This window comes from Pseudopipra pipra, chromosome Z (genome assembly GCF_036250125.1).
Source record: "Pseudopipra pipra isolate bDixPip1 chromosome Z, bDixPip1.hap1, whole genome shotgun sequence".
Lineage (NCBI taxonomy): Eukaryota > Metazoa > Chordata > Aves > Passeriformes > Pipridae > Pseudopipra > Pseudopipra pipra.
In genome coordinates this window covers 66,451,302-66,470,155 of record NC_087581.1, presented here as the reverse complement: position 1 = coordinate 66,470,155, position 18,854 = coordinate 66,451,302, and the positions used below count along the sequence as shown (strand labels likewise).

Genomic DNA, 18,854 nt, shown 5'->3' with positions numbered 1-18,854 from the left:
AGTGACAGTATGATATTGCTTAGAAACCTCTGCTATGCTGAAAGCTTGTTATGCAAACAGTAGATACCAATAATCTTTCATGTCCTACAGCAAATATAGCTTTAGTTGTTCAATCTGGTTTTTACTGCACCTCTCTGACTATGAAATGTACCCTGTAATTGCATACGTCTGTCACAAGCGGTTTGTTTTGTCTCTTGTTATGTACAGTTACTTGGTCAGTCAGGTAATGTTGGACTTTATAAATGTAAGAGCGTTAACATCATGATGTTTTATTTCTGTTCAGAATACTGACCAGAGTAATAGGTCTGATGTTACCAGTGAAGAAGCTGCAGAAAAAGATGACCAAGTCCTGGCGACAGTGTCTCAGTAAGTATGAGAAAAATGAGGAGGTATGTGCTGCTCTCCAGCAATTTGCCATCCCTTGTGGTAGTACTTCACAGTGTGGTAATTATAGAAGTTTCTTCAAAAACTTCTGCAATGAGACAGAAATTGAGGGAAGAATAGGAATCTTTACTCATGCATGAAACATAGATTAAGCACTTTTGTTTTTAAAGTGGTGCTTTTAAACGAGAAGTCAGTCATGGTAAATGCGAAAAAACTTAGTCCCTTGAAAACTAAAACAAGCCTTGCTACTGGCTTTAATACTGAAATGCATCTGATTCAGTGGTTAAGTATTTAAACAATGGGAATAAGTGTTTGTTCTCAAAGTGTAGTTAAGTGTTAGGTGTCAGGTAGGATGAGAAAAAAAATCCAACATGTGGGTAATTTAATGCACATATTTATTAAGTTTTGTATTTTTTTTCAGTGGAGAATTGGTAGCTGTAGTGTAAAAGGAGGAATAGGTTTTACAGAAGAGATTGTAAGAAGTAAAATTTAAAAAAAAGCCAACTGCCCCTTCACCCCAAAAAAACCCAAACAGAAAACCCCAGAACAACCTAAAGCAACAACAGCAACAAAAAAAAAAACACACTCAAATTTTTGTTTTTAAAGAAAGATGGTTGAAGAGGATGGAGAGAGATAAACTAGGTTTGATAATTAGTTCAAGAAGCTAGTAATACATTCTAGATCTGCGTACGTTAATAACTGTTTCTAAAAAAGAATGAAAAAAACCCACTTCTCTAATTCTCCTCCCACTTTCAGACATGATATGTAATTCATGGATCTAATGTGTTTTTCCAGGTCTAATGAAACAGTGGGTTTACAAGAAGACAGCAAACGGAGTTTGCTGAATCCCGCTCCTCTAAGGAGAGGCAGAGTACAGAGACCAAAACCAAATCTAGGGAGAACTGTTGCAAGGCAAAAAGAACTTATAGATGAAAAAGATCCTGAAGAGAAGACAATTAAAGGTGGAGAAGCAGAAAAAGATATAATGCACCACAGAGATGAAAACAATGATCCCTGCCTCAAAAGTGTAAGTTTCTTGAGCAGTTGCTTAGGCACGCTGTTTTGCTGAGTCATTAGTAGAAGACTTTGGTAACAGAGATCTAGCTACATGCCACATAATTTGTAAGGACAGCCATTGCATGCTTTGTTTATTCTTTCAGCATAAACTAAATTGTCATAAAATTTCCTCATGCTTGCACTTGGGTTCTGTTTTCTATGGTGTTGGGTTTAACGCCAGTCGGGAACCAAGCACCAGCTTGCTCACTCACTCCCCCACCAGCAGATCTTGGAGATAATTGGAGGGGATAAAGCTAGAGAACTCGTGGGCTAAGATAAAGACCTTCTGTTGGCAGGCAGGTGTTCAGCCATTCCCAGGAAAGCTGGGCTCCATTGTGTGTAACAGTTACTTGGGAAGACAAACACCATTCCTCCCACTTTATATGCTGAGCATGATGTCATATGATCTGGAATATGCCTTTGGTCAGTCTGAGTAAATTGTCCCAGCTGTGTCTCCTCCCAGCCTTCCATGCACCCCAATCCCCTCACCAGCCTGGCAGTATGAAAAGCAGAAAAGGTCTTGGCTCTCTGTAAGCCCTGCTCAGCAATAACAAAAACGTCTCTATACTATCAGCACTGTTTTCAGCACAAATCCAAAACACAGCCCCATACTAGCCACTCTGAAGAAAATCAACTCTACCTCAGGCAAACCAGCACTAACAGATAAATGGATTATGTCTCACTTTGTTGTATTCTTGATACTGGATCTGAAAAAAGAAGTGCAAAGAAAAACGTCTCTTGGAAGATCAACCACTTCAGAAAGAAAATATAAAGAAAAATAACTTTTTACTTTTACAGTATGTTCTGATACTAGTTGAATGACAATAAGAAAAATACATCTTAGTGTTTCTGTAAGAAATCCTAAAACTTTTTCATTTGCCCCCTCCTCTCCTAAATGAGTGGTTAAGCAAATATTTCATCTTAATAGAGTGAAACTTTTATTCCTTTTAGAATTTGACAGTTCTTGAAGACACTCAGCCATGCACTGTGATGTTAGAAGGGGATGTTTCTACAGATTCTGAGATGAACTCAAAATCTACAAGACAGTGTTTCCAAGAAAAGTCCTCAGAAGCAGAAAGCTGTGAAAGTGAAAAGGGATTGTCAGATGCCTTGAAACAGGTTTCAGATTTCAATACAGGGTAAGGGTTATTTTAAATGGAGAGAAAGGATGGGTCAAAGCCATCAGTATCCCTAGGTGTTCTACAATTTTATCAACTCCAGCATTACAAACGAGTTTTATATCTATAATGAGAAGTTTAATCAAGACAATACTAGACGTCAATAAACAAAACTCCAAGGGCTTGAAAGCACTAGGTTTATATACTGTTGGATGTTAATTTCATCTTTTAGACTATGGGCCTAATTTCCAAATAAATACATTTTTATGATGCCTAGTTCCTGTGGTTGTCTTCTCCATGTTGGTCTCAGCAGTGCATCCAAATGTGCTTATATAAATCCTTGAGTACAGGGTTTGGTTTCCTCTTAAAGTGTCCCTTAAAAAAAAAAAGGCAACTACAAGTGTTCTCTAAGTCTGCTCAGTAACATTAAACATGGTTAGACAAAGGCATTTGTAAAATATATATATCCCCTGAAATGCCTCAACCTGTCTTCCAGGTCTCAACTGAAAATTGCAGTTGTTCTGAAACGGCATCTTCTCTTAACTTATGTTTGCTCATCTATTTATCAGATACACAAGCTTTTGCTGGTGATTGCTGTTTTTATTGGACCTTTTTTCATGTCAGTAACTTTGTTATTGCTCTGAGAGCTGCATACAAGTATGCCATGTTGTCCCATGCTTTTGATTGCTCTTCTGTTTGTTTTTGTAGGGAATCTCATCCTCAGAAGGAAGAGGAGAAAACTGTTTTATCATCAGCTCGGCTACTTAGGAGTCGATTCCAGAGACCAAAGCCAAATTTAAGAATGACAACTAATAGAAAAGAAGTGCTGGATATAAATAATAAAGGTGTATTACAAAAAGATATCAACAAGGAAGAAAGTTTGACAAAGTGTGACAGTGAATGTAGTATCCTTCCTGACACAGATGTGAGGCTTTTTTTTTTTTATTACATTGTATTTGAGCCTTTGGGTTTGTGAAATGAAATACTGATGATTTAAAAAAATACAAAGTTAATAAATTTTGAAACAATTTTCTCAAAAGATAAAATTCTGTACATTAAAACTTCTGTGCTTTTCACTTGGTTGTATGTGAAGAGAAAAAGATGAGTGTATCTCTCCTTACGTGTCCAAATGTCTTTCTGACCCAAGGTGGCTTTGTAGAGTTGACAGTGAAGAAAGAAAAGTATTAATACAAGATGGCAAAGAAGGAATCTGGATTTGAAGCTATTTAAGTTTAATATAAAAAAATGTGTATTTGTCCTGGAAAGATTAGGAAATGGTTAGTGAGCAGTTAGAGGAATTTTGCAGGAAACACTTTAGAGTGTGATTAGTACTAAACTTCATAGACATCGTAATGTCTGTGTTGGGTTTATTATCATGACTTGCTCTGGTTCTTGTGTTTACATTTTTCAGAAACCAGGAAAGTATGAAGTCCTAAAACCACTAGAACCCTTGGGAAAGGAGATGTCACTTCATGTTCAGGAGATTTCTGAGAGGCCAAGTTGTAAATCCCCAAAAACATCTTCAAGATCAGAAGATGGTGAACTCGAGTTGTGTCTACCTGATATTAACCAAGATGGTATTTTAACTACTAACGCAGGGTAAGGCCTTAGCTACTTTTGGTTCCTGACTGTAACAATGAAAGTATTTTAAAAGGAAATTACCAATGGATTCCTTAGTGGCAAAGATAATCTAATAAAAATACTGCACAAAGTTTGAGTTCTTACGGTTTTGACACTAGTGATAATTCCAGTAACAACTCCCAATCGATCCTGAAATTGTGCGGGATCTGCTACTTCATCTAGATCCTTAAAAATCTATGGGGCCTGATGGGATTCTTTTAAAAACTCACTGTTTTTATATGTAAAAATAGGGAACCTGCATTTGTTTCTGTAACATGGTTTTGTATTAAATTTCCTCTTTTTTTCCCCATCTAACTTTGCATTGATAGCAAAAATAGCACTGAAGAAGAAAGTAAACAAAAACCTCCTCCACACATCCAGTTAGTGCGGAGCAGTTTCCAGAGGTACAAGCCAAACGTGGTAAGAGCTGTTGGAAAGAAGGAGTTAAAAGTATCAGAAAATGAAAAGAATAAAAAGCTTGAAGAAAAGCACTTAGTGTTGCAAAAAGATGAGCTTGCCAGTACTGCCATTGTAAGTCTTAATAAGCGCTTTTGCCTTCAAAGTTGATTCAAAGTTGCGGGTTCTGCTTTATGAATTAAATTAGAACATTTAAGTTGCACTCCCTGAAGCTGAGACAATATACTAGTTGAAAAAAATTCCCAAACCCTGGCAAGTTGCATGTATACCCTTGCATGTATAAAAGCAGTGAAGTCTAAAAGTTTAACTATTATTTTTTTCTGTAACATGAGGATCTGATTTTGATTGGATTACATGATAGTGAAAAGGTTTATGCACTCTTAATATAAACTCTACAACAAAAATGCATAACACTTAGCTTTTTTTGCTCATTTCGTCTTTCCTGTTTGGATGAATCAAGTGTGTGTTTAGGAATTTAGTACAGTACATCAAGTGATGGCAAAACATAGTTATTTTTATGAAAAAAAAAAAGTTTTATCAATTTGATAAGTTTTAACTGGCTTCACCATTGCCTGATACTCCTTTACACAAGTAGTTTGAGTCATTCACCTGAACTGTGTATCCCCACAGACATTTTACTAGGGACTGTAAAAGGGGTTGAAATCCTCAAAAACCATTACAGTACGATGAGTTCTCTGTAACCATTTTGTGGATTGCACATGAATCATGTCATGGATATAGGCATATCTGTGTAGACTTGCCTCACATTTCAAACACAGCTAAGCTTTGTTGGAGTGACTCATTTTTTTGGAGTGGTTATAGCTGGTTTTGTTCTTGAACCTGCGTGGAGTACTTGTGTGGTGCACAGGAGCACAGGTGTGCTACGTCTGTCGTCTCCCTCTCAGCGCCACAGTGTTGGCTCACCCCTCGCTGAGACAGTTCCTTGTGGTTCAGCTTTGACTGTTCTAACCTGTGAACCACGCACTGCATCTGCTCTGTGCTGGGCAAGTCTGTAGAAACAGAGCGGGTCTGATGCTCCTCTTTACAAATAAAGCTGTTACAGACCTGGCGTGGTGAAGGATATGTTTCACTGGCTTCTTTGTGGAGCCAGTGTGGCAAATACAGAAGTAAAGCTTCATAAGGCTTTCTGGATCTGAGCTTATGTTGTTGTGGCTCGGGTGTGTCTGTGCTGCAGTGTCCAGTTTTCAAAGGTTTTACATTTGCTGAAGTATTTTGTTTCCACAGTGCTTTATGTAATAGAGAGTTGATTGAATGCTGAAAGGAAAAGTGTTACCCTTAATATGTGGGTGCATATTGTATTTAAGAGCTTAACTCTGGGTAGCCCAGAACTACAAAGACTTCTGTTATTTCTTGCCTATGAATTGAATTATGATAGCATGATTCTTATCTTTATTCTAATTGAGAAAATAGTGCAGTTTATATTTTTGTATATAAAATATATCTGTTTTAGAAACTTACTTGTTCCTATTTCTCTTCATACTTCTTTTACTGTAAATCAAAGGATGAAAATGAAGCTGTATTGTGTCAAGCAGCTGTGTTGAGCAGAAAGGAACAGGAACAGCAAGAGGTGCCTCAGGTGCCCTCTATTTCTGGAAACACTTTATGTGAACAAAGCAGGTGAGGTTTGAGTTTAGCGAAATTACATTTGAAAGGCTTTCCTGTCGTGCATAATGAGACACCTTTGCAAATGTCAGTTCTCTTGTTCCTTGTTTTTTTTGTCTTTCCCCAAAGTTTAATTTTCAATGCCTATAGACAGCTTCTTTCAGTGTTTTCAGAGCACATTTTTTTTTGAGCTGAACTACTTGTCATTGTTTATCTGGTACATACTTGATCTGTAGGACCTCATAGCTCTTCCTGACCAAGCATTTTTATTATTGGATTTGTATTTGCATAAGTAGCAATCATACAGGTAACACATACAAATTTTGCAAAATATCAGAAACTTATCTTTCACTCATCCCAGTGTGCTCTTCTGTTTTACTACTGCTCTTGTTAAAATAAGATCTGAAGTGTGTCTTAGACTGCAGATACTTTGATGTTGGTATGGTTATCAAAACAACTTATTTCTTAATGTTAAAAATGCCTTGAGAAAGAAATTCTGTTATTCCTTCTCCAACTTAACCATAAGTGAGAAATATATATTTGAAAATACAATTTTATTGATCTTAAACAAAGCAGTCCATCAATCTCTAACCCTCTTGTATAAGTGTTGATTCAAAATTTAATAAGTGGAGAAGTGCTTTTTTCCCCTCCTAGCCAAAGTCAAGTGACATAATTTTTGTGTGTGTTTTTTTTCTGTTTTGTTTTTGTTTTGTTTCTTTGCTTTAAATTCACCAGTGCTGAAAAATCTACCTCCCAAGAAGGCAAGCTGGGTGCTCAGAAACCAGGACAACTCACAAGGCTTGAAGCTCTAAGAACTGGACCAAACCTGGAAGAAGCATATAGCAAAAAAGAACCTCCAGTAGCACAAAAACTTGATTCTCCAGATGAGGAAGAAATGAATAAAGGAGAAAAACTGTCTGTGGCAGAAGAATCAGAAAAACCTCTCTCAACAGTGAGAATTCTATTCATGTATTTCTGGCTTTACTTTCTGATGCTTGGCTCCACACCAGCTGGTTTTTTTTGACGTCTAAATAAGTTGTTGTAAATGCAGCCATTAATTTTGGACTAGTGAGAATTCTTGTTCAATATTTACACCCTAATATGAGGTGTTCCAAAATCCTGTCACAGATAAGATATCTAAAGACTTCACTTAAACTTTGACATTTCAGTTATATTCTTGATACATGAATAGGTACCTACCTGCCATATTTCTGTTGCTGGGTTTCTTCTGAGCTCCTTTATGGCTGCTCATGAAAGACTGCACTGGTCATAGTATCTATTTTATTAGTTAAATACTTTCCCTAGAAGAATAAGCAACAGTGATGGTGCCATAAACTACTTGAAAGCTTTTAAACAAAGTTTTATCTAAGGTTAACAGCTCAATCATAATTTGCAATGCTAATATTGTTGTTGTTGTTTTTTCTAATCTAAGGATGACATGGAGGTATTGTTTGTGGGAGATTTGGCCAAGAATGACAATCTAGACATAAATTCAAGATGTATGAAGTCAGAAATGCTCTGTTCTTCTAAAAAGCCACCAAACGACCACAGCAACGGAGGGCAAGAAGAGTGTCCATCTACAGATGCTATGGGAAGCATTCTGGGTGCCACAGAAAGGTAAAGTTCCCTTTTGGCAAAGTATAAAAGCTCTTATCCTGGTTTCATCTGGGATAGAGCTCATTTTCCCTTAGTAGCTGGTGCAGTGCTGTGTTTGGATTTAGTATGAGAACGATGTTGATAACACACTGATGTTTTAGTTGCTGCTGAGCAGTGTTTACCCTGACTTTTCAGCTTCCCAATGCTCTGCCAGTGAGCAGGTGTACAAGAAGTGGGGAGGCAGCACAGCCAGGACAGCTGATCTGAACTGGCCAAAGGAATATTCCATACCATAGGACATCAAGCTCAGTATATAAACTAGGGGAAGGTGGCCAGGGGCTGCTGATTGCTGCTTGGGCATGGTCTGGGCATCAGTCAGCAAGTAGTGGGCAATTGTGTATCACTTGTTTCTCTTGGTTTTATTCCTCTGTCTGACTCTCTCTTTCATTATTTTATATTTTATTTTGTTTCAGTTATTAAAGTGTTCTTATCTAATCCCACAAAGCTTACTTTTGCTTTCCAGCTCTCCTCCCCACCAGAGCTGGGGAGTGACCGACTGCATCGTACTTACTTGCCAGCTGGGGTTAAACCACAACAGCCCTTTAAAAAGTTTGTCCATTTGTCCAGTTGTTTCCATACAGCACTTGCTTTTGGAAGTATAGGCTCTGAGCTGTACTAGTCGTTACATACTATGTGCTGTGAAAGTCACTAGGTGGCATCCTTAAGTAATATAAGAATTTTAACAGAATTTTACTCAAGGCTGTTTGCCTTTTTAGAAGGTACTTTGCAGATGAGGGTAGAAGCAAGTAATCATAGTTTAGCTGTCTGAATTTCTCAGTAATACATTCTTAGGGTACAGTGCACTTTGAATGTGGACCAAAGGCTGAGCAGCACCCTTTGCACTCACTTATAATTGAGAAATGGCAAGTAGAGAAACATAAAATGAGCTTGCTGTCTAAGATGTATTCAGAGTCTCTTCAGTTTTTCTTTGAATTAGAAGTTCCTGCAATGATGTGCAGTCATCAAGAGAGAGTCCCCGACTCTCTTGGTGGAGGGGATGGTTTTTATGTATGTGCAATACAAGGCAGATAGATAGTGTCATTTACATGTAACAGTTCTGAGTTGTGCTATAAGGTACCTTTTGTTCGATCTAAACTAATGCAGAGCAGTCTCAAATCAATTCACTTTTGCTTTTCTCTAAAATTAGCTTCTGGTTCTCACCTGTGTCTGAAACTCTGCTTAAAATCTCCTCTGTAACTTACACTGAAATCATATCCCAGAGTCTTTGTGCTAACAAGACAAGGGTTTTACTTTACAGTCTTTGTGGCTTCTGTGATGGTGGAATTTCAGAGACTCCCATAGTTCAACCCATAGTAGTTGAGGTTGGAAGGGTCTGCTAGAGGTCTTCTGGTACAACTCTCTTGATCGAGCAAGGCCACCTGGAGCTGGTTGCCCAATGCCCTACGTCCACACAGCTTTTCAGTATTGCCAAGGATGGAGACTCCCCAGTCTCTGTGGGCAGCCTGTGCCAGGGCTTAGTACCCCGAGCAGTGGAAAGGTATTTTCTGATCCTCAGAAGGAACCTCCTTGTCCTCTATTTTTTGCTCATTGTCTCTTTTGTCTCTTGTTCTGGCACTGGGCACCACCAGAAAAAGCCTGGGTCTGTTGTGTTCACATCCTCCCTTTAGGTTTTTATGTAGCTATTGAAGATCCCCCTGAGCCTTCTTTCTAGGCTGAGCCATTCCTGCTCTTTCAGCCTTTCATCTTACAAGAGATGCTTCAATCCCTTTGCCATCTTTAAGACCCTATCACTGTCTGTCTCCCCTGACAGTGATAGAAGCCTTACTGAAGTCAGGGTAGACACTCTTTACTGCTCTCCCTTCATTTATCAAGGCAGTCATTTCATTGTAAAAGGTTATCAAGTTGGTTAAGCATGACTTCCCCATTGTGAATTCATGGTGACTACTCCAAGTCACCTTGTTTTTTTCATGTGTGTGGAAGTAGTTTCCAGGGTTAGTTGTTCCATCATTTTCCCAGGGACTGAGATGAGGCTGACTAGACTGTAATTCCCTGGATTCTCCTTCTTGCCTCTTTCCAAGTCTTGAGTTTAGAAGCCCAAGATTTCTATCTTACTGAGCTGAATGTGCTTGAAAAGATGTAAGAATATTGTCCTCTTTGAAAGCAGTAGAGCCTTGAGCACTGGAATTGCTGAATATTAATGTTTCTCTGGCTTCTTAATTTTGGAAACCTATGTTGGTATAGCTGAAATTTTCTACTCTACCTTAATGTAGTGTTGTTTTAGTGTTGTTTTCCTTCCAAAAATTTTTCCCAAAAGCAATCAGAAAAGTTCATTGCTGCAGAGGAATTACCTCCTTTTTGCAGTGTTTTTTTTCCTCCTTTATGTTTATTTAAACTTAACCAACTAAACAAATAAATATTCAGAAAACAATTTCATTTCTCGCTGGAAGTCTTAAATTTTGGATAGTAAGCAAGCTTGTAGAGTGTATTTTGTAGTTCCTCAGAAGTAAAAGTTGAAACATATTTTTGTAGGTCCAATGATGAATTAAGTTCTGGAGAAGAAAGTGAACAGAGAGCAAGGGAACTCTACGGGATCCCAAGGTCAAACATAATGAGCCTTACTAGAAAAAGGGATTATCCCAAAGAAAGTGAAAACAAAGAAGAGGGCAACACTGAGAACAGAAATGAAGAAGAATGTTTGCTGTTATTAAAAACAGATGTATCAATGGTAAGTCTTCATCACATGTTTTGAGCCAATTATACATCAATTCTTTTGCTTAAGTTCTCAGAACCATAGATGTCACAGAAATCCAGTATATTGCTGGGAAAGGCTAATGTAATAATTTGATTTATATTTTTTTAATTCATTACTGGAAATTATGTGGATTCTAAATGGACATAGAATCTAAAAACTGTGGAAATATTTGAAGTACAGTGTTTTCTTAAGTTCTGCTTTTTATGTGGTTGTAATTCTGCATTACAATAAATACATGTTAACACTGTTAATAATTAATGTTTTTTATTCATTGAACAATGGAAATTAAGGCAGTTGTCTTAACATCAGATATTACCTGAAACTTGTGTGAGTATACTTCTAAGTTAAAATGAATGTGAACAAAGTTCAGACCTTCTTCTGCTTAAATTTGCCTAACTTAGTCCAGGCTAGTTCCTTCTCAGTCTAAAGCTGCAATACCTGAATCAAGTTTTTCTGGTGTTCCCTATTTTCTAGATGGATGACTAAAATTTTTCAGTTAACATATTATTTTGGGCAAGTATCCTTAGTTGACAGAACTGTGGCTGCCATGTTTGTCTGTACATATGTCAAAAAATATTTAAGTGCTGTTCTCTAAAGTATGGCAGTATTTTCTTCCTAGTTTGTTCCCAAGGCAGAAAAAGATAATTTTTCCATTCTGCAAATTGTTCTTTAAATTAATAGGTAGTTTTAGAAAACTATTAATCTTTCCAGCTTCTAAAGAATTGTTGCTCTTGATAAATTGAGCATGGTCCTTGTCTACTAACTACTAGCAGCACTGGGAATTCAGGCATCATAGATATATAGCCTCTGCTATAGAGGCAGAATTAAAGGCAATGAGGAAATGTGTCCTAAGTTATCAGAGGTGTCAGCTGGGCATGTTGTCAAGAACCTCAAACTTAGTTCTTTAAATCTTCTTATCACCAAAACCAGTTTAAAAATGTTTGGCACTTATTATGATAGTAATTGTCTCCTCTGTTCAGCAAAATTCCAGTAACATAGTGGAAGCTGCATCCTTCTCAGAGTCTACAGAGAAACACAATTTTACAGAGGATGTTGAAGAAACATCTTGTAAACGAACCAGGCAGGATATTACACTCCAGTCTCCAGAGGTATCCTCAGAGTGTGAGAGTCAAGTAGAACAAGATGAGGATTTTCAGCTTTCTACCTCTGAGGAGAAACAATCAGACAATCTTACAAGGTAAAACAGCTAATTTTGTTTTGTAAACTCAGCTACTTGGTAATTATTAGCCATAGTTCTGTAGTGTGTTATTTGAATTTCTGCAGCATGTCAGTCCATGTGTCTTCCATCTGAACTTGACCAGATGCATGCAGATACCCCAATGTCTCTTACCCTGCTTGTTCTCTCATAAAATGAACACAACCAGCACTATCACCAATCCATCCCATTGTTTCAACAGGAATTCCTGATTTTGTAGGGGAGGACTTTGAAGTACCCATATTTGGGGGAAATGGTATATTATCTGCTGCTACTGAGATTAGTTGGTCCCTGTTATTTTTGTAACCCCCTCACCATGTAGTTGTGGACACCTAGCCCTTCTATTCCCTAGATTAGATTAGATTACCTCTTCTTGAAGCCATGTCCCACAAGCTCAGGACAATCCTGAGTGCCCTTTTCTGGACCCTATTTCCTCAATATCATTCCTGAACCAGGGGACCTGAAACCACACCTGACGTGGTATTGCTGATGTTGATAAGGTCGACTATAGCTTCTGTCCAAAAATGCTGTAACAGATGGTGTCAAAAGCCTTCCTGAAGCCAAGTAGACTTATATCCCATTACTCCCCCCAATCCCTTTAAGCAGGCATTTCATCACAGTATTATTGGTCAGGCCCACTTTGTACAGGTTAATTGTGGGATTAACCTAAACAGAAACTTTGTACTGGAAGTATCCTCTGCTGCCATCTGTTTCCACTCCCCGCCAGTTTACCAAGGAGGTTGTTTTTGGGGGGAGGCTTGCAATTACTTTTGGTACTCAAAAGTGGTTGTGCCCATGATTTTGAGGAGAGAAACAGTGAGCAACTGATTATCAAAGAGATTGCTGGCTGAGAAACCAGAGCAGATAAGTAGTTATCATCTAGCAGTTCCAGTTGCTAGACATTAGTCTGATCAGCAAAACTATCATAGTTTGGGGTTTCTAGTGTAGCTTTAGTAAAAGAGAACTGGAAATGTTCCCGTGACTTAAAAAGTATGTGACATCCCTCAAAATGAAAGTTAATTCATCCTTTTCTAATCAAAGAATTCTGTATCTTACAAGTTTGTGCAGATTTCTGAAACTCCTTAATACACATTTACAATCAGTACTTCGTGTATACATGAAGAAATTGGGATTTCTGATTAAATGCTTATTTGTCACTATAAGTTAAGAATTAAATAGTTTGCATTATTGATTACAGTTATCTCTTTTCTCTTTTTAATTGAATTTGTTTTGATGTGTAGTACCCCTCTCTTCAGAATGTCTTGGACTTTGTTGTTTTTTAAACTTGCTTTTGTTCTGTACTTTAGAGGGCAGTTCAGGAGATCATCAAAACGGATAGCACTGCCAAAACATGTGTTGGAGCTAAGAACTGCTACTTCTTCTGCCTCTGAATGTGAGGCTGATTGGAGTGAGAAGGGGAATCAAAGGCAAGAAGCTAAACTGAGTGTTACTAGAGGCAAAAGTTTGAAAACTAAACATAGAAAAAAATCTGGGAAGGAACCCAGAAGTTCAAAGATAACCTTCGTCACCCTCCGGGCTTCTCAAGAGGAGGAGGATGAGGAGGCAGATGACTTTGAACTTGATGATGAAGATGAATGCTTTTCACCTGAGGAAGTGAACAAGGCTCCAGTGTTTGTTCCTGTAGGTCTTCGATCTCCAAAACCTGTTCCTGTTCAGATAGAGGAAACCATGGAGGAGGTATTGTGTAGCTGAGTTCTGCATATGTACTTTTTTTCTGATTGTTTAAAAAGCTTTTATTCTAATTGCATCTCTGAGTATTTGAGTTTGATCCCAGTTCAGTTTTATTTAAGAATGGTATTGAGAGTTAGTAGGGATGTTGGCAAATATACTAGGTTTTGAACGTAATACTAAAGTCCAGTTGTGTGGTTACATTTACAAACTGTGTATAGGTCTTCAAGGTGCTTGCCAGTTTGTTTATTGGGATTGAATATGCCACAGACTACCATGCTCACTTACTATGTGTTTTGAGACCCCAGATGGATCAAATGGAGCATTTCAATTTTACATTTGAATGTTAGGAAATGAGGGTGTGAGGGCAATGTTTCTGTGTATTTGTGTCCCTATTGCCGAGAAACTTTAACTGCCTAGTGGGCTGACCTCAGCAGCAGCCAGGCACACAGAGCTGCTTGCTCACTCCCTTCTCCCGTGGGATAAGGTGAAATTAGAAGAGAGGGTAAGAAGCCTTCTGTATTGATATAAAGACAGTTGCATAGATGAAGCAAAAGCTGCATGTAAAAGCAAAGCAAAATATTGCTAGTCATCTTCCTCTCTTCTCCCATTGAAATACTGGTTATTTTTTGTCTCCTCAATCACGCCATTTCTTTCACTGGGTGAAATAGCAGGAGAATTTAAAGCTCAGGCAAAACACCAAGGGAGACTAGAATAATTATGGGAAGCAAAGTTGCTGCATGGAAACTTTTGCTGAATCATGGATTTCAAAGATGGGGAATATATATTATGTGTGGGGATGACAATCAAGTTTCCTGATTAAACACACAGGAGGCATGAGTACTAGTGAGGGACACTGTTAGATTACCTGAGAACTCAGCTATTGTTAAATTTAAATAGGTCAGTAGAAAGTATCTGTAAAAGTGCAAGCTTTTGAAAGCCACCCAGATTGAACAGTGTTTTTCATGAAAACCTACTTAGAAATATTGTAACCTTTCTGTCAAATTTCAAGTCCTCATTGCTGAAAGTGTCAAATGTCTGAACCTCTTAGTGAAAAGAGAGTGATTAAGAAGAAGGAAAAGAAATTAGGTAAAACAGTGGGTGTGTTGCTGTGTGTGGGTATGTCTATTCCCTCTCTTACTTTGGAAAAAGGGTGAACTGTTTTTCCTTCCTGAAGACTTATAAAGCAGAAAAAGTGTGAACACTAACAAAACCCATTTGAGGTAAATAGTCATCATGAAAGATCTCAACTGCATAACTTAGTTTGGTGGAGTAATGAGCAACTAGAAACAAGGTCTTAAGTTGTCTGATGCTTCCCCTTAGTTACAAGTAGCACTACCTGTTCTGCCTCCAGTTCATACCACTGATGCCTTCTCAAATCAGAAGGTACCATTTTTAGGAAGGATACCACTAGATGCTGAAGATCTTGTAAGTAGATGAGGTTTATAAAAATTTGCATTTGACAGATTTTCTTCTGTGTGATGAACTGAAATACTTTTAAAATTATTTTCACAGCTCGAAATACCTGTGAATGTACCAGATATGCAGATGGCTACTGATGTTGAAAGTCTTTCTCATGCATCTGTCCAACCCGTAGTACAGAGGGAAGAAAAAGTAAGCACCTCAACAGCTGTAAGAATGTCTTGTGTTTGTTTCATAGTACATACAAAGCTATTTCAATAGTGTCTTATTGCCATGTCTGCATGTAACAGTGTAGCTTATTAAACTCATCCCACACAGATATGAGGGGCACAGCTATAGGAAAACTATGTAAGGTAAATATTGTTACCCTTTAAAGCCAGGGTAACCTGTGGGCAGAGAATTTTCCTGTAGGCATTAAAGTAAAATTGTGGAGTCATTTTATGTGGAGCTTTGATATTGTTTTTCTTTGTATTTAAGGAAACTACCATACGTGAAAATCCAGATGTGGACAAAGGTAGCTATGAAACCATCTTGCTCATCTATTTCCTGTTAACTTACTACTAATATATATATTTTCCCCTTTCTTAAAAATACGTTTTCCAAAGGTGCCACCCTCCTGGCTGACAGGTTCAGCTGTGTCCTGCAGGGGGTCAGTTGCAACTGCCTGTGGCCCAGGGCAGCGCCTCTGCTGCCAACATCTTGCCACCTGTATCCAGTGCACCATTTAAGGCAGCCATGCTGCTTCTCAGTGTTTTTACAGTAGTTTGAATTTACTGGATGAGAATGGCTGTTTGTCTACAAGCGTTTTGATCCACAAATGAGGTCAATTTAAAAAACAGCCACTTCATTATTTTGGTGGTAGTGTCAAATGCTTTTTGAGTACGGGTTAGTGGATTTCTGGTTAATGTCCTTTTGACTTTTAATGTGTGTGAACAACTTCACAGGAGTTAACGACGGAAGCACTGAAGCTGCTATGACTTTACTTGCCATGGGTGATCCAAATTTCCAGTTAAAAACAAGCCCTGAAGGTATGATCTGATTTATGGAACAAATTGTGCTTTCTAGAGCCATCTAAGGAGGGATGGGAGAGTGGCTGCAAAGCTCTTCTGCATGTTACTGCATAGCAGGAGGTCAAGAGTCCTTTATGCCTTTAGTCCTGTTGCGTTGTAAGGTGTAGTGAGTCTGGCCAATGCAGGTTGGCTGGAAATAGGCATTCTACTGGACACAGCCAACTGCATCACTGTGCTAGAAAAATGTTTTGAGACCTGTTTTAGGAAGGATGTGTTTGAATTGATCTGGTCACACTGGACAAAAGAAAGGGATCAAGGTTAAAAGACTGTAACTTTCAGTGATCTTTTCAGACCTTTAATATGAAGCATAGCTTTTTTCTCCCTAACTAGATACAACCTGAAATTACCTAAGTTTATTCTAGTTTTTTATAGGTTTTATTTAGAATTTATTATCTACTTTCATTGTTTGAATGTTAGTTTTTGTGTTCTTACTATCAAAAGTGTGCACTTATGACTGCATTTATCTGGGATTTGAATTTGTGTCCTTGGAGAATACAAACTTTGTTAAATGAGGTTTGAAGTTATATAGCTGTATGTAAATGCCAAACCTGAGTGTTTTAAATCATGTTTTTCTATTCTGTTTATTGTTAACCAGAACGGACACACGCGTTACCTGCTCAAGGTGAGTTCGACGTGGGTAACAGCCTTGTAACCTGTGCTTACTCCAAAGAAAATAGAACTTCTAGTCAGTATTTACTTTCTTCAGACACTTCTACCAAGGAATTGCTGCCTTCTGAGGACGGAAGCAACATCAATGTAGAGAATCAAAGCACTGGCACAAGAATTGGCATAGAAGAATATTTGGAGAAGGATGCTACTGACACCAGGTTAAATTACTGTTTCATTTTCTTCAGTGAGAAATCTTCTGACACTGCTTACTTTCGCTAGGTTCCTTCTGGCATTTTTATTGAATTGCAAGCAACCTTGCCTTAGTAAAGGTTTCTCAGTTTGTGTAATTTGGTATGTAATCTGCAAAAACCTCTCTTGTCTCTTTCTTATGATTTTCATAAGATGTTTGTATGTACTTTTGGCGATGTAGAACTTGTTTTTTACTCCTGATATTTGCCCTTTTGGGAGAGAAAAGAATATTCAGGCTAAGTTATATTGGATCACTGTTAATTACCAAGCTCATTTTCCCAAAGTTCTCTACAGCTAATCAGACCAAGGCAAATTGCTTAAGTGTCACTGCTGCTGTGGGATGTAAATCAAAGATTTAGAGCAAAGGGATAGGAAGGAACCAGTTGATTTTCTATCATTATGGTTTTTAGTGCTTTAGCTTCTATAATTTTGCATTTGTAAATGATCAAACAACTTAATGGGACACTTTTTCAGAAAAAAATCTGCTGGTGATTATGTATTATTTGAAAGACTATTTAACTTGTTGATTGCTTGAGCAGACTATGAGACTAGTTGTTGCTATGACTCTAAAAAATAATAATCCAAGATATTTTATGTCCAGTTTGATTATATTATTAAACCAGAACTTACTATCATATGATCAGTGTTAGATTTCTGATCTTCTCCTGTTATTTAAATATTTCAGTTGTTCTTTTTTTTCTTTCCTTTGGGTAGGGAACACCCTAGTTTGCAGTATACCTGCCTATATCAATTCCCAGATGATTTTTTTTTTCTGCCAAATAGTTTTCTTTCTCCTCTGCCAGCTGCAGCCTGTATTTCAGCTGTTCATTATCTGAACTACTCCATATCTCTTACATCTTCTCTGCACTAACTGTCAAATATCAAGAACTGTACTGATGGCATTTTTCTTTTTACTTGCAATAATAGCTCTTTGCCTGTGGTGAATAGTATGGAACTGACAGGAGACAGACTCCTGCAGCCTGAGCCAACCTTTGGAGTATTGAGGTCCAGTGAAAACATAACACAGAAGTTACTTAACACAAATGTACTTGTGGAACAACTAGAGCAAATTCAAACTGGTAAGCCTGTTTCTTGTCCTAGGGTTCTGAAAATGGTTTATTCAGATATATTGATACCGATTCATGAAATGAAACTGAGCTGAGAGTCTTCACTTTCTATTCATCTTCACAGATGATACATCACCCCTGTCATATGGGGTACTCATTTTAGTATAGTTTTATACAAAAGTACACCTTTGAGTATAAAATGAAATGAAATTTGAATAGCAGTTTTTCTCTGCAGGTCTGAAATTACCTGGAAAGGACTTAAATTACTGAAAGGCAAATTACAGAAATAACAGCACAATACAGTGTACTTTTTTTCTATTAATACCATCTTTCCCTTCTGTTAAAAGTAGAAGAGGAGCTAGAAAGGTTTTCCTTTACAAAAAAGGTGGTCTTCAAACTCTTAGTTATCTTCATATCAATGGCAAAATGCAAAACATACAAAAACAAGATGAGATATGTGTATGTGTCTTATTTATATAAGACATAAATATACATGTGCACATGTACAGCAAAATTGTTAATCATTTTGCAGTATGTTAATATATACACATATACATAACTTTAATATATGCAAGATTATATGTAAAAAATAAATGAATATATATATATATATATACACACATGCAGATAAGAACCCCATTATTTTAACTTTTATTCTTATAAATCTTAGATCCTACAACCATGAGGGATACTGCAGAAATGCAGAAGGTGGAACTAGAACAGATCAGACCAGCTGCAGATGATTCTTCAGTTCTTCATGATTTTGCAACTCAGAGTATGGAACTTATCAAGCAAGTAGACAAAACTGAGAGGTAGGAAGACTCAGCAGTTAATATCGACTTTATTCCTACAGTCTCTTAAAATATGCAGCTGAAGTTCAGTGTGCAACTGTGATGGAAACAGTGTGCTTACAGACACTGTGTGTGTTTATGCAGATAGTGTGCA

The 18,854-nt window shown here is 37.6% G+C and overlaps 1 protein-coding gene across 6 annotated transcripts in view; it reads left to right on the top strand.

The window, feature by feature from the left end:
- Nucleotides 1-18,854, top strand: part of BDP1 (B double prime 1, subunit of RNA polymerase III transcription initiation factor IIIB) — a 51,768-nt gene that overhangs the window by 21,231 nt on the left and 11,683 nt on the right. For 4 of the 6 annotated variants that reach the window (XM_064640969.1, XM_064640968.1, XM_064640967.1 and 1 more), the window contains exons 17-34: nucleotides 284-366; nucleotides 1,180-1,411; nucleotides 2,392-2,579; nucleotides 3,267-3,483; nucleotides 3,970-4,157; nucleotides 4,508-4,709; nucleotides 6,118-6,233; nucleotides 6,954-7,170; nucleotides 7,651-7,835; nucleotides 10,365-10,560; nucleotides 11,568-11,785; nucleotides 13,111-13,501; nucleotides 15,008-15,106; nucleotides 15,392-15,428; nucleotides 15,859-15,942; nucleotides 16,580-16,811; nucleotides 17,770-17,921; nucleotides 18,580-18,721. In XM_064640969.1, the coding sequence (XP_064497039.1) occupies nucleotides 284-366; nucleotides 1,180-1,411; nucleotides 2,392-2,579; nucleotides 3,267-3,483; nucleotides 3,970-4,157; nucleotides 4,508-4,709; nucleotides 6,118-6,233; nucleotides 6,954-7,170; nucleotides 7,651-7,835; nucleotides 10,365-10,560; nucleotides 11,568-11,785; nucleotides 13,111-13,501; nucleotides 15,008-15,106; nucleotides 15,392-15,428; nucleotides 15,859-15,942; nucleotides 16,580-16,811; nucleotides 17,770-17,921; nucleotides 18,580-18,721 (3,179 nt within the window). The remainder of the gene's footprint in view (nucleotides 1-283; nucleotides 367-1,179; nucleotides 1,412-2,391; nucleotides 2,580-3,266; nucleotides 3,484-3,969; nucleotides 4,158-4,507; nucleotides 4,710-6,117; nucleotides 6,234-6,953; nucleotides 7,171-7,650; nucleotides 7,836-10,364; nucleotides 10,561-11,567; nucleotides 11,786-13,110; nucleotides 13,502-15,007; nucleotides 15,107-15,391; nucleotides 15,429-15,858; nucleotides 15,943-16,579; nucleotides 16,812-17,769; nucleotides 17,922-18,579; nucleotides 18,722-18,854) is intronic. The other 2 variants (XM_064640970.1, XM_064640971.1) reach the window with 2 other exon arrangements.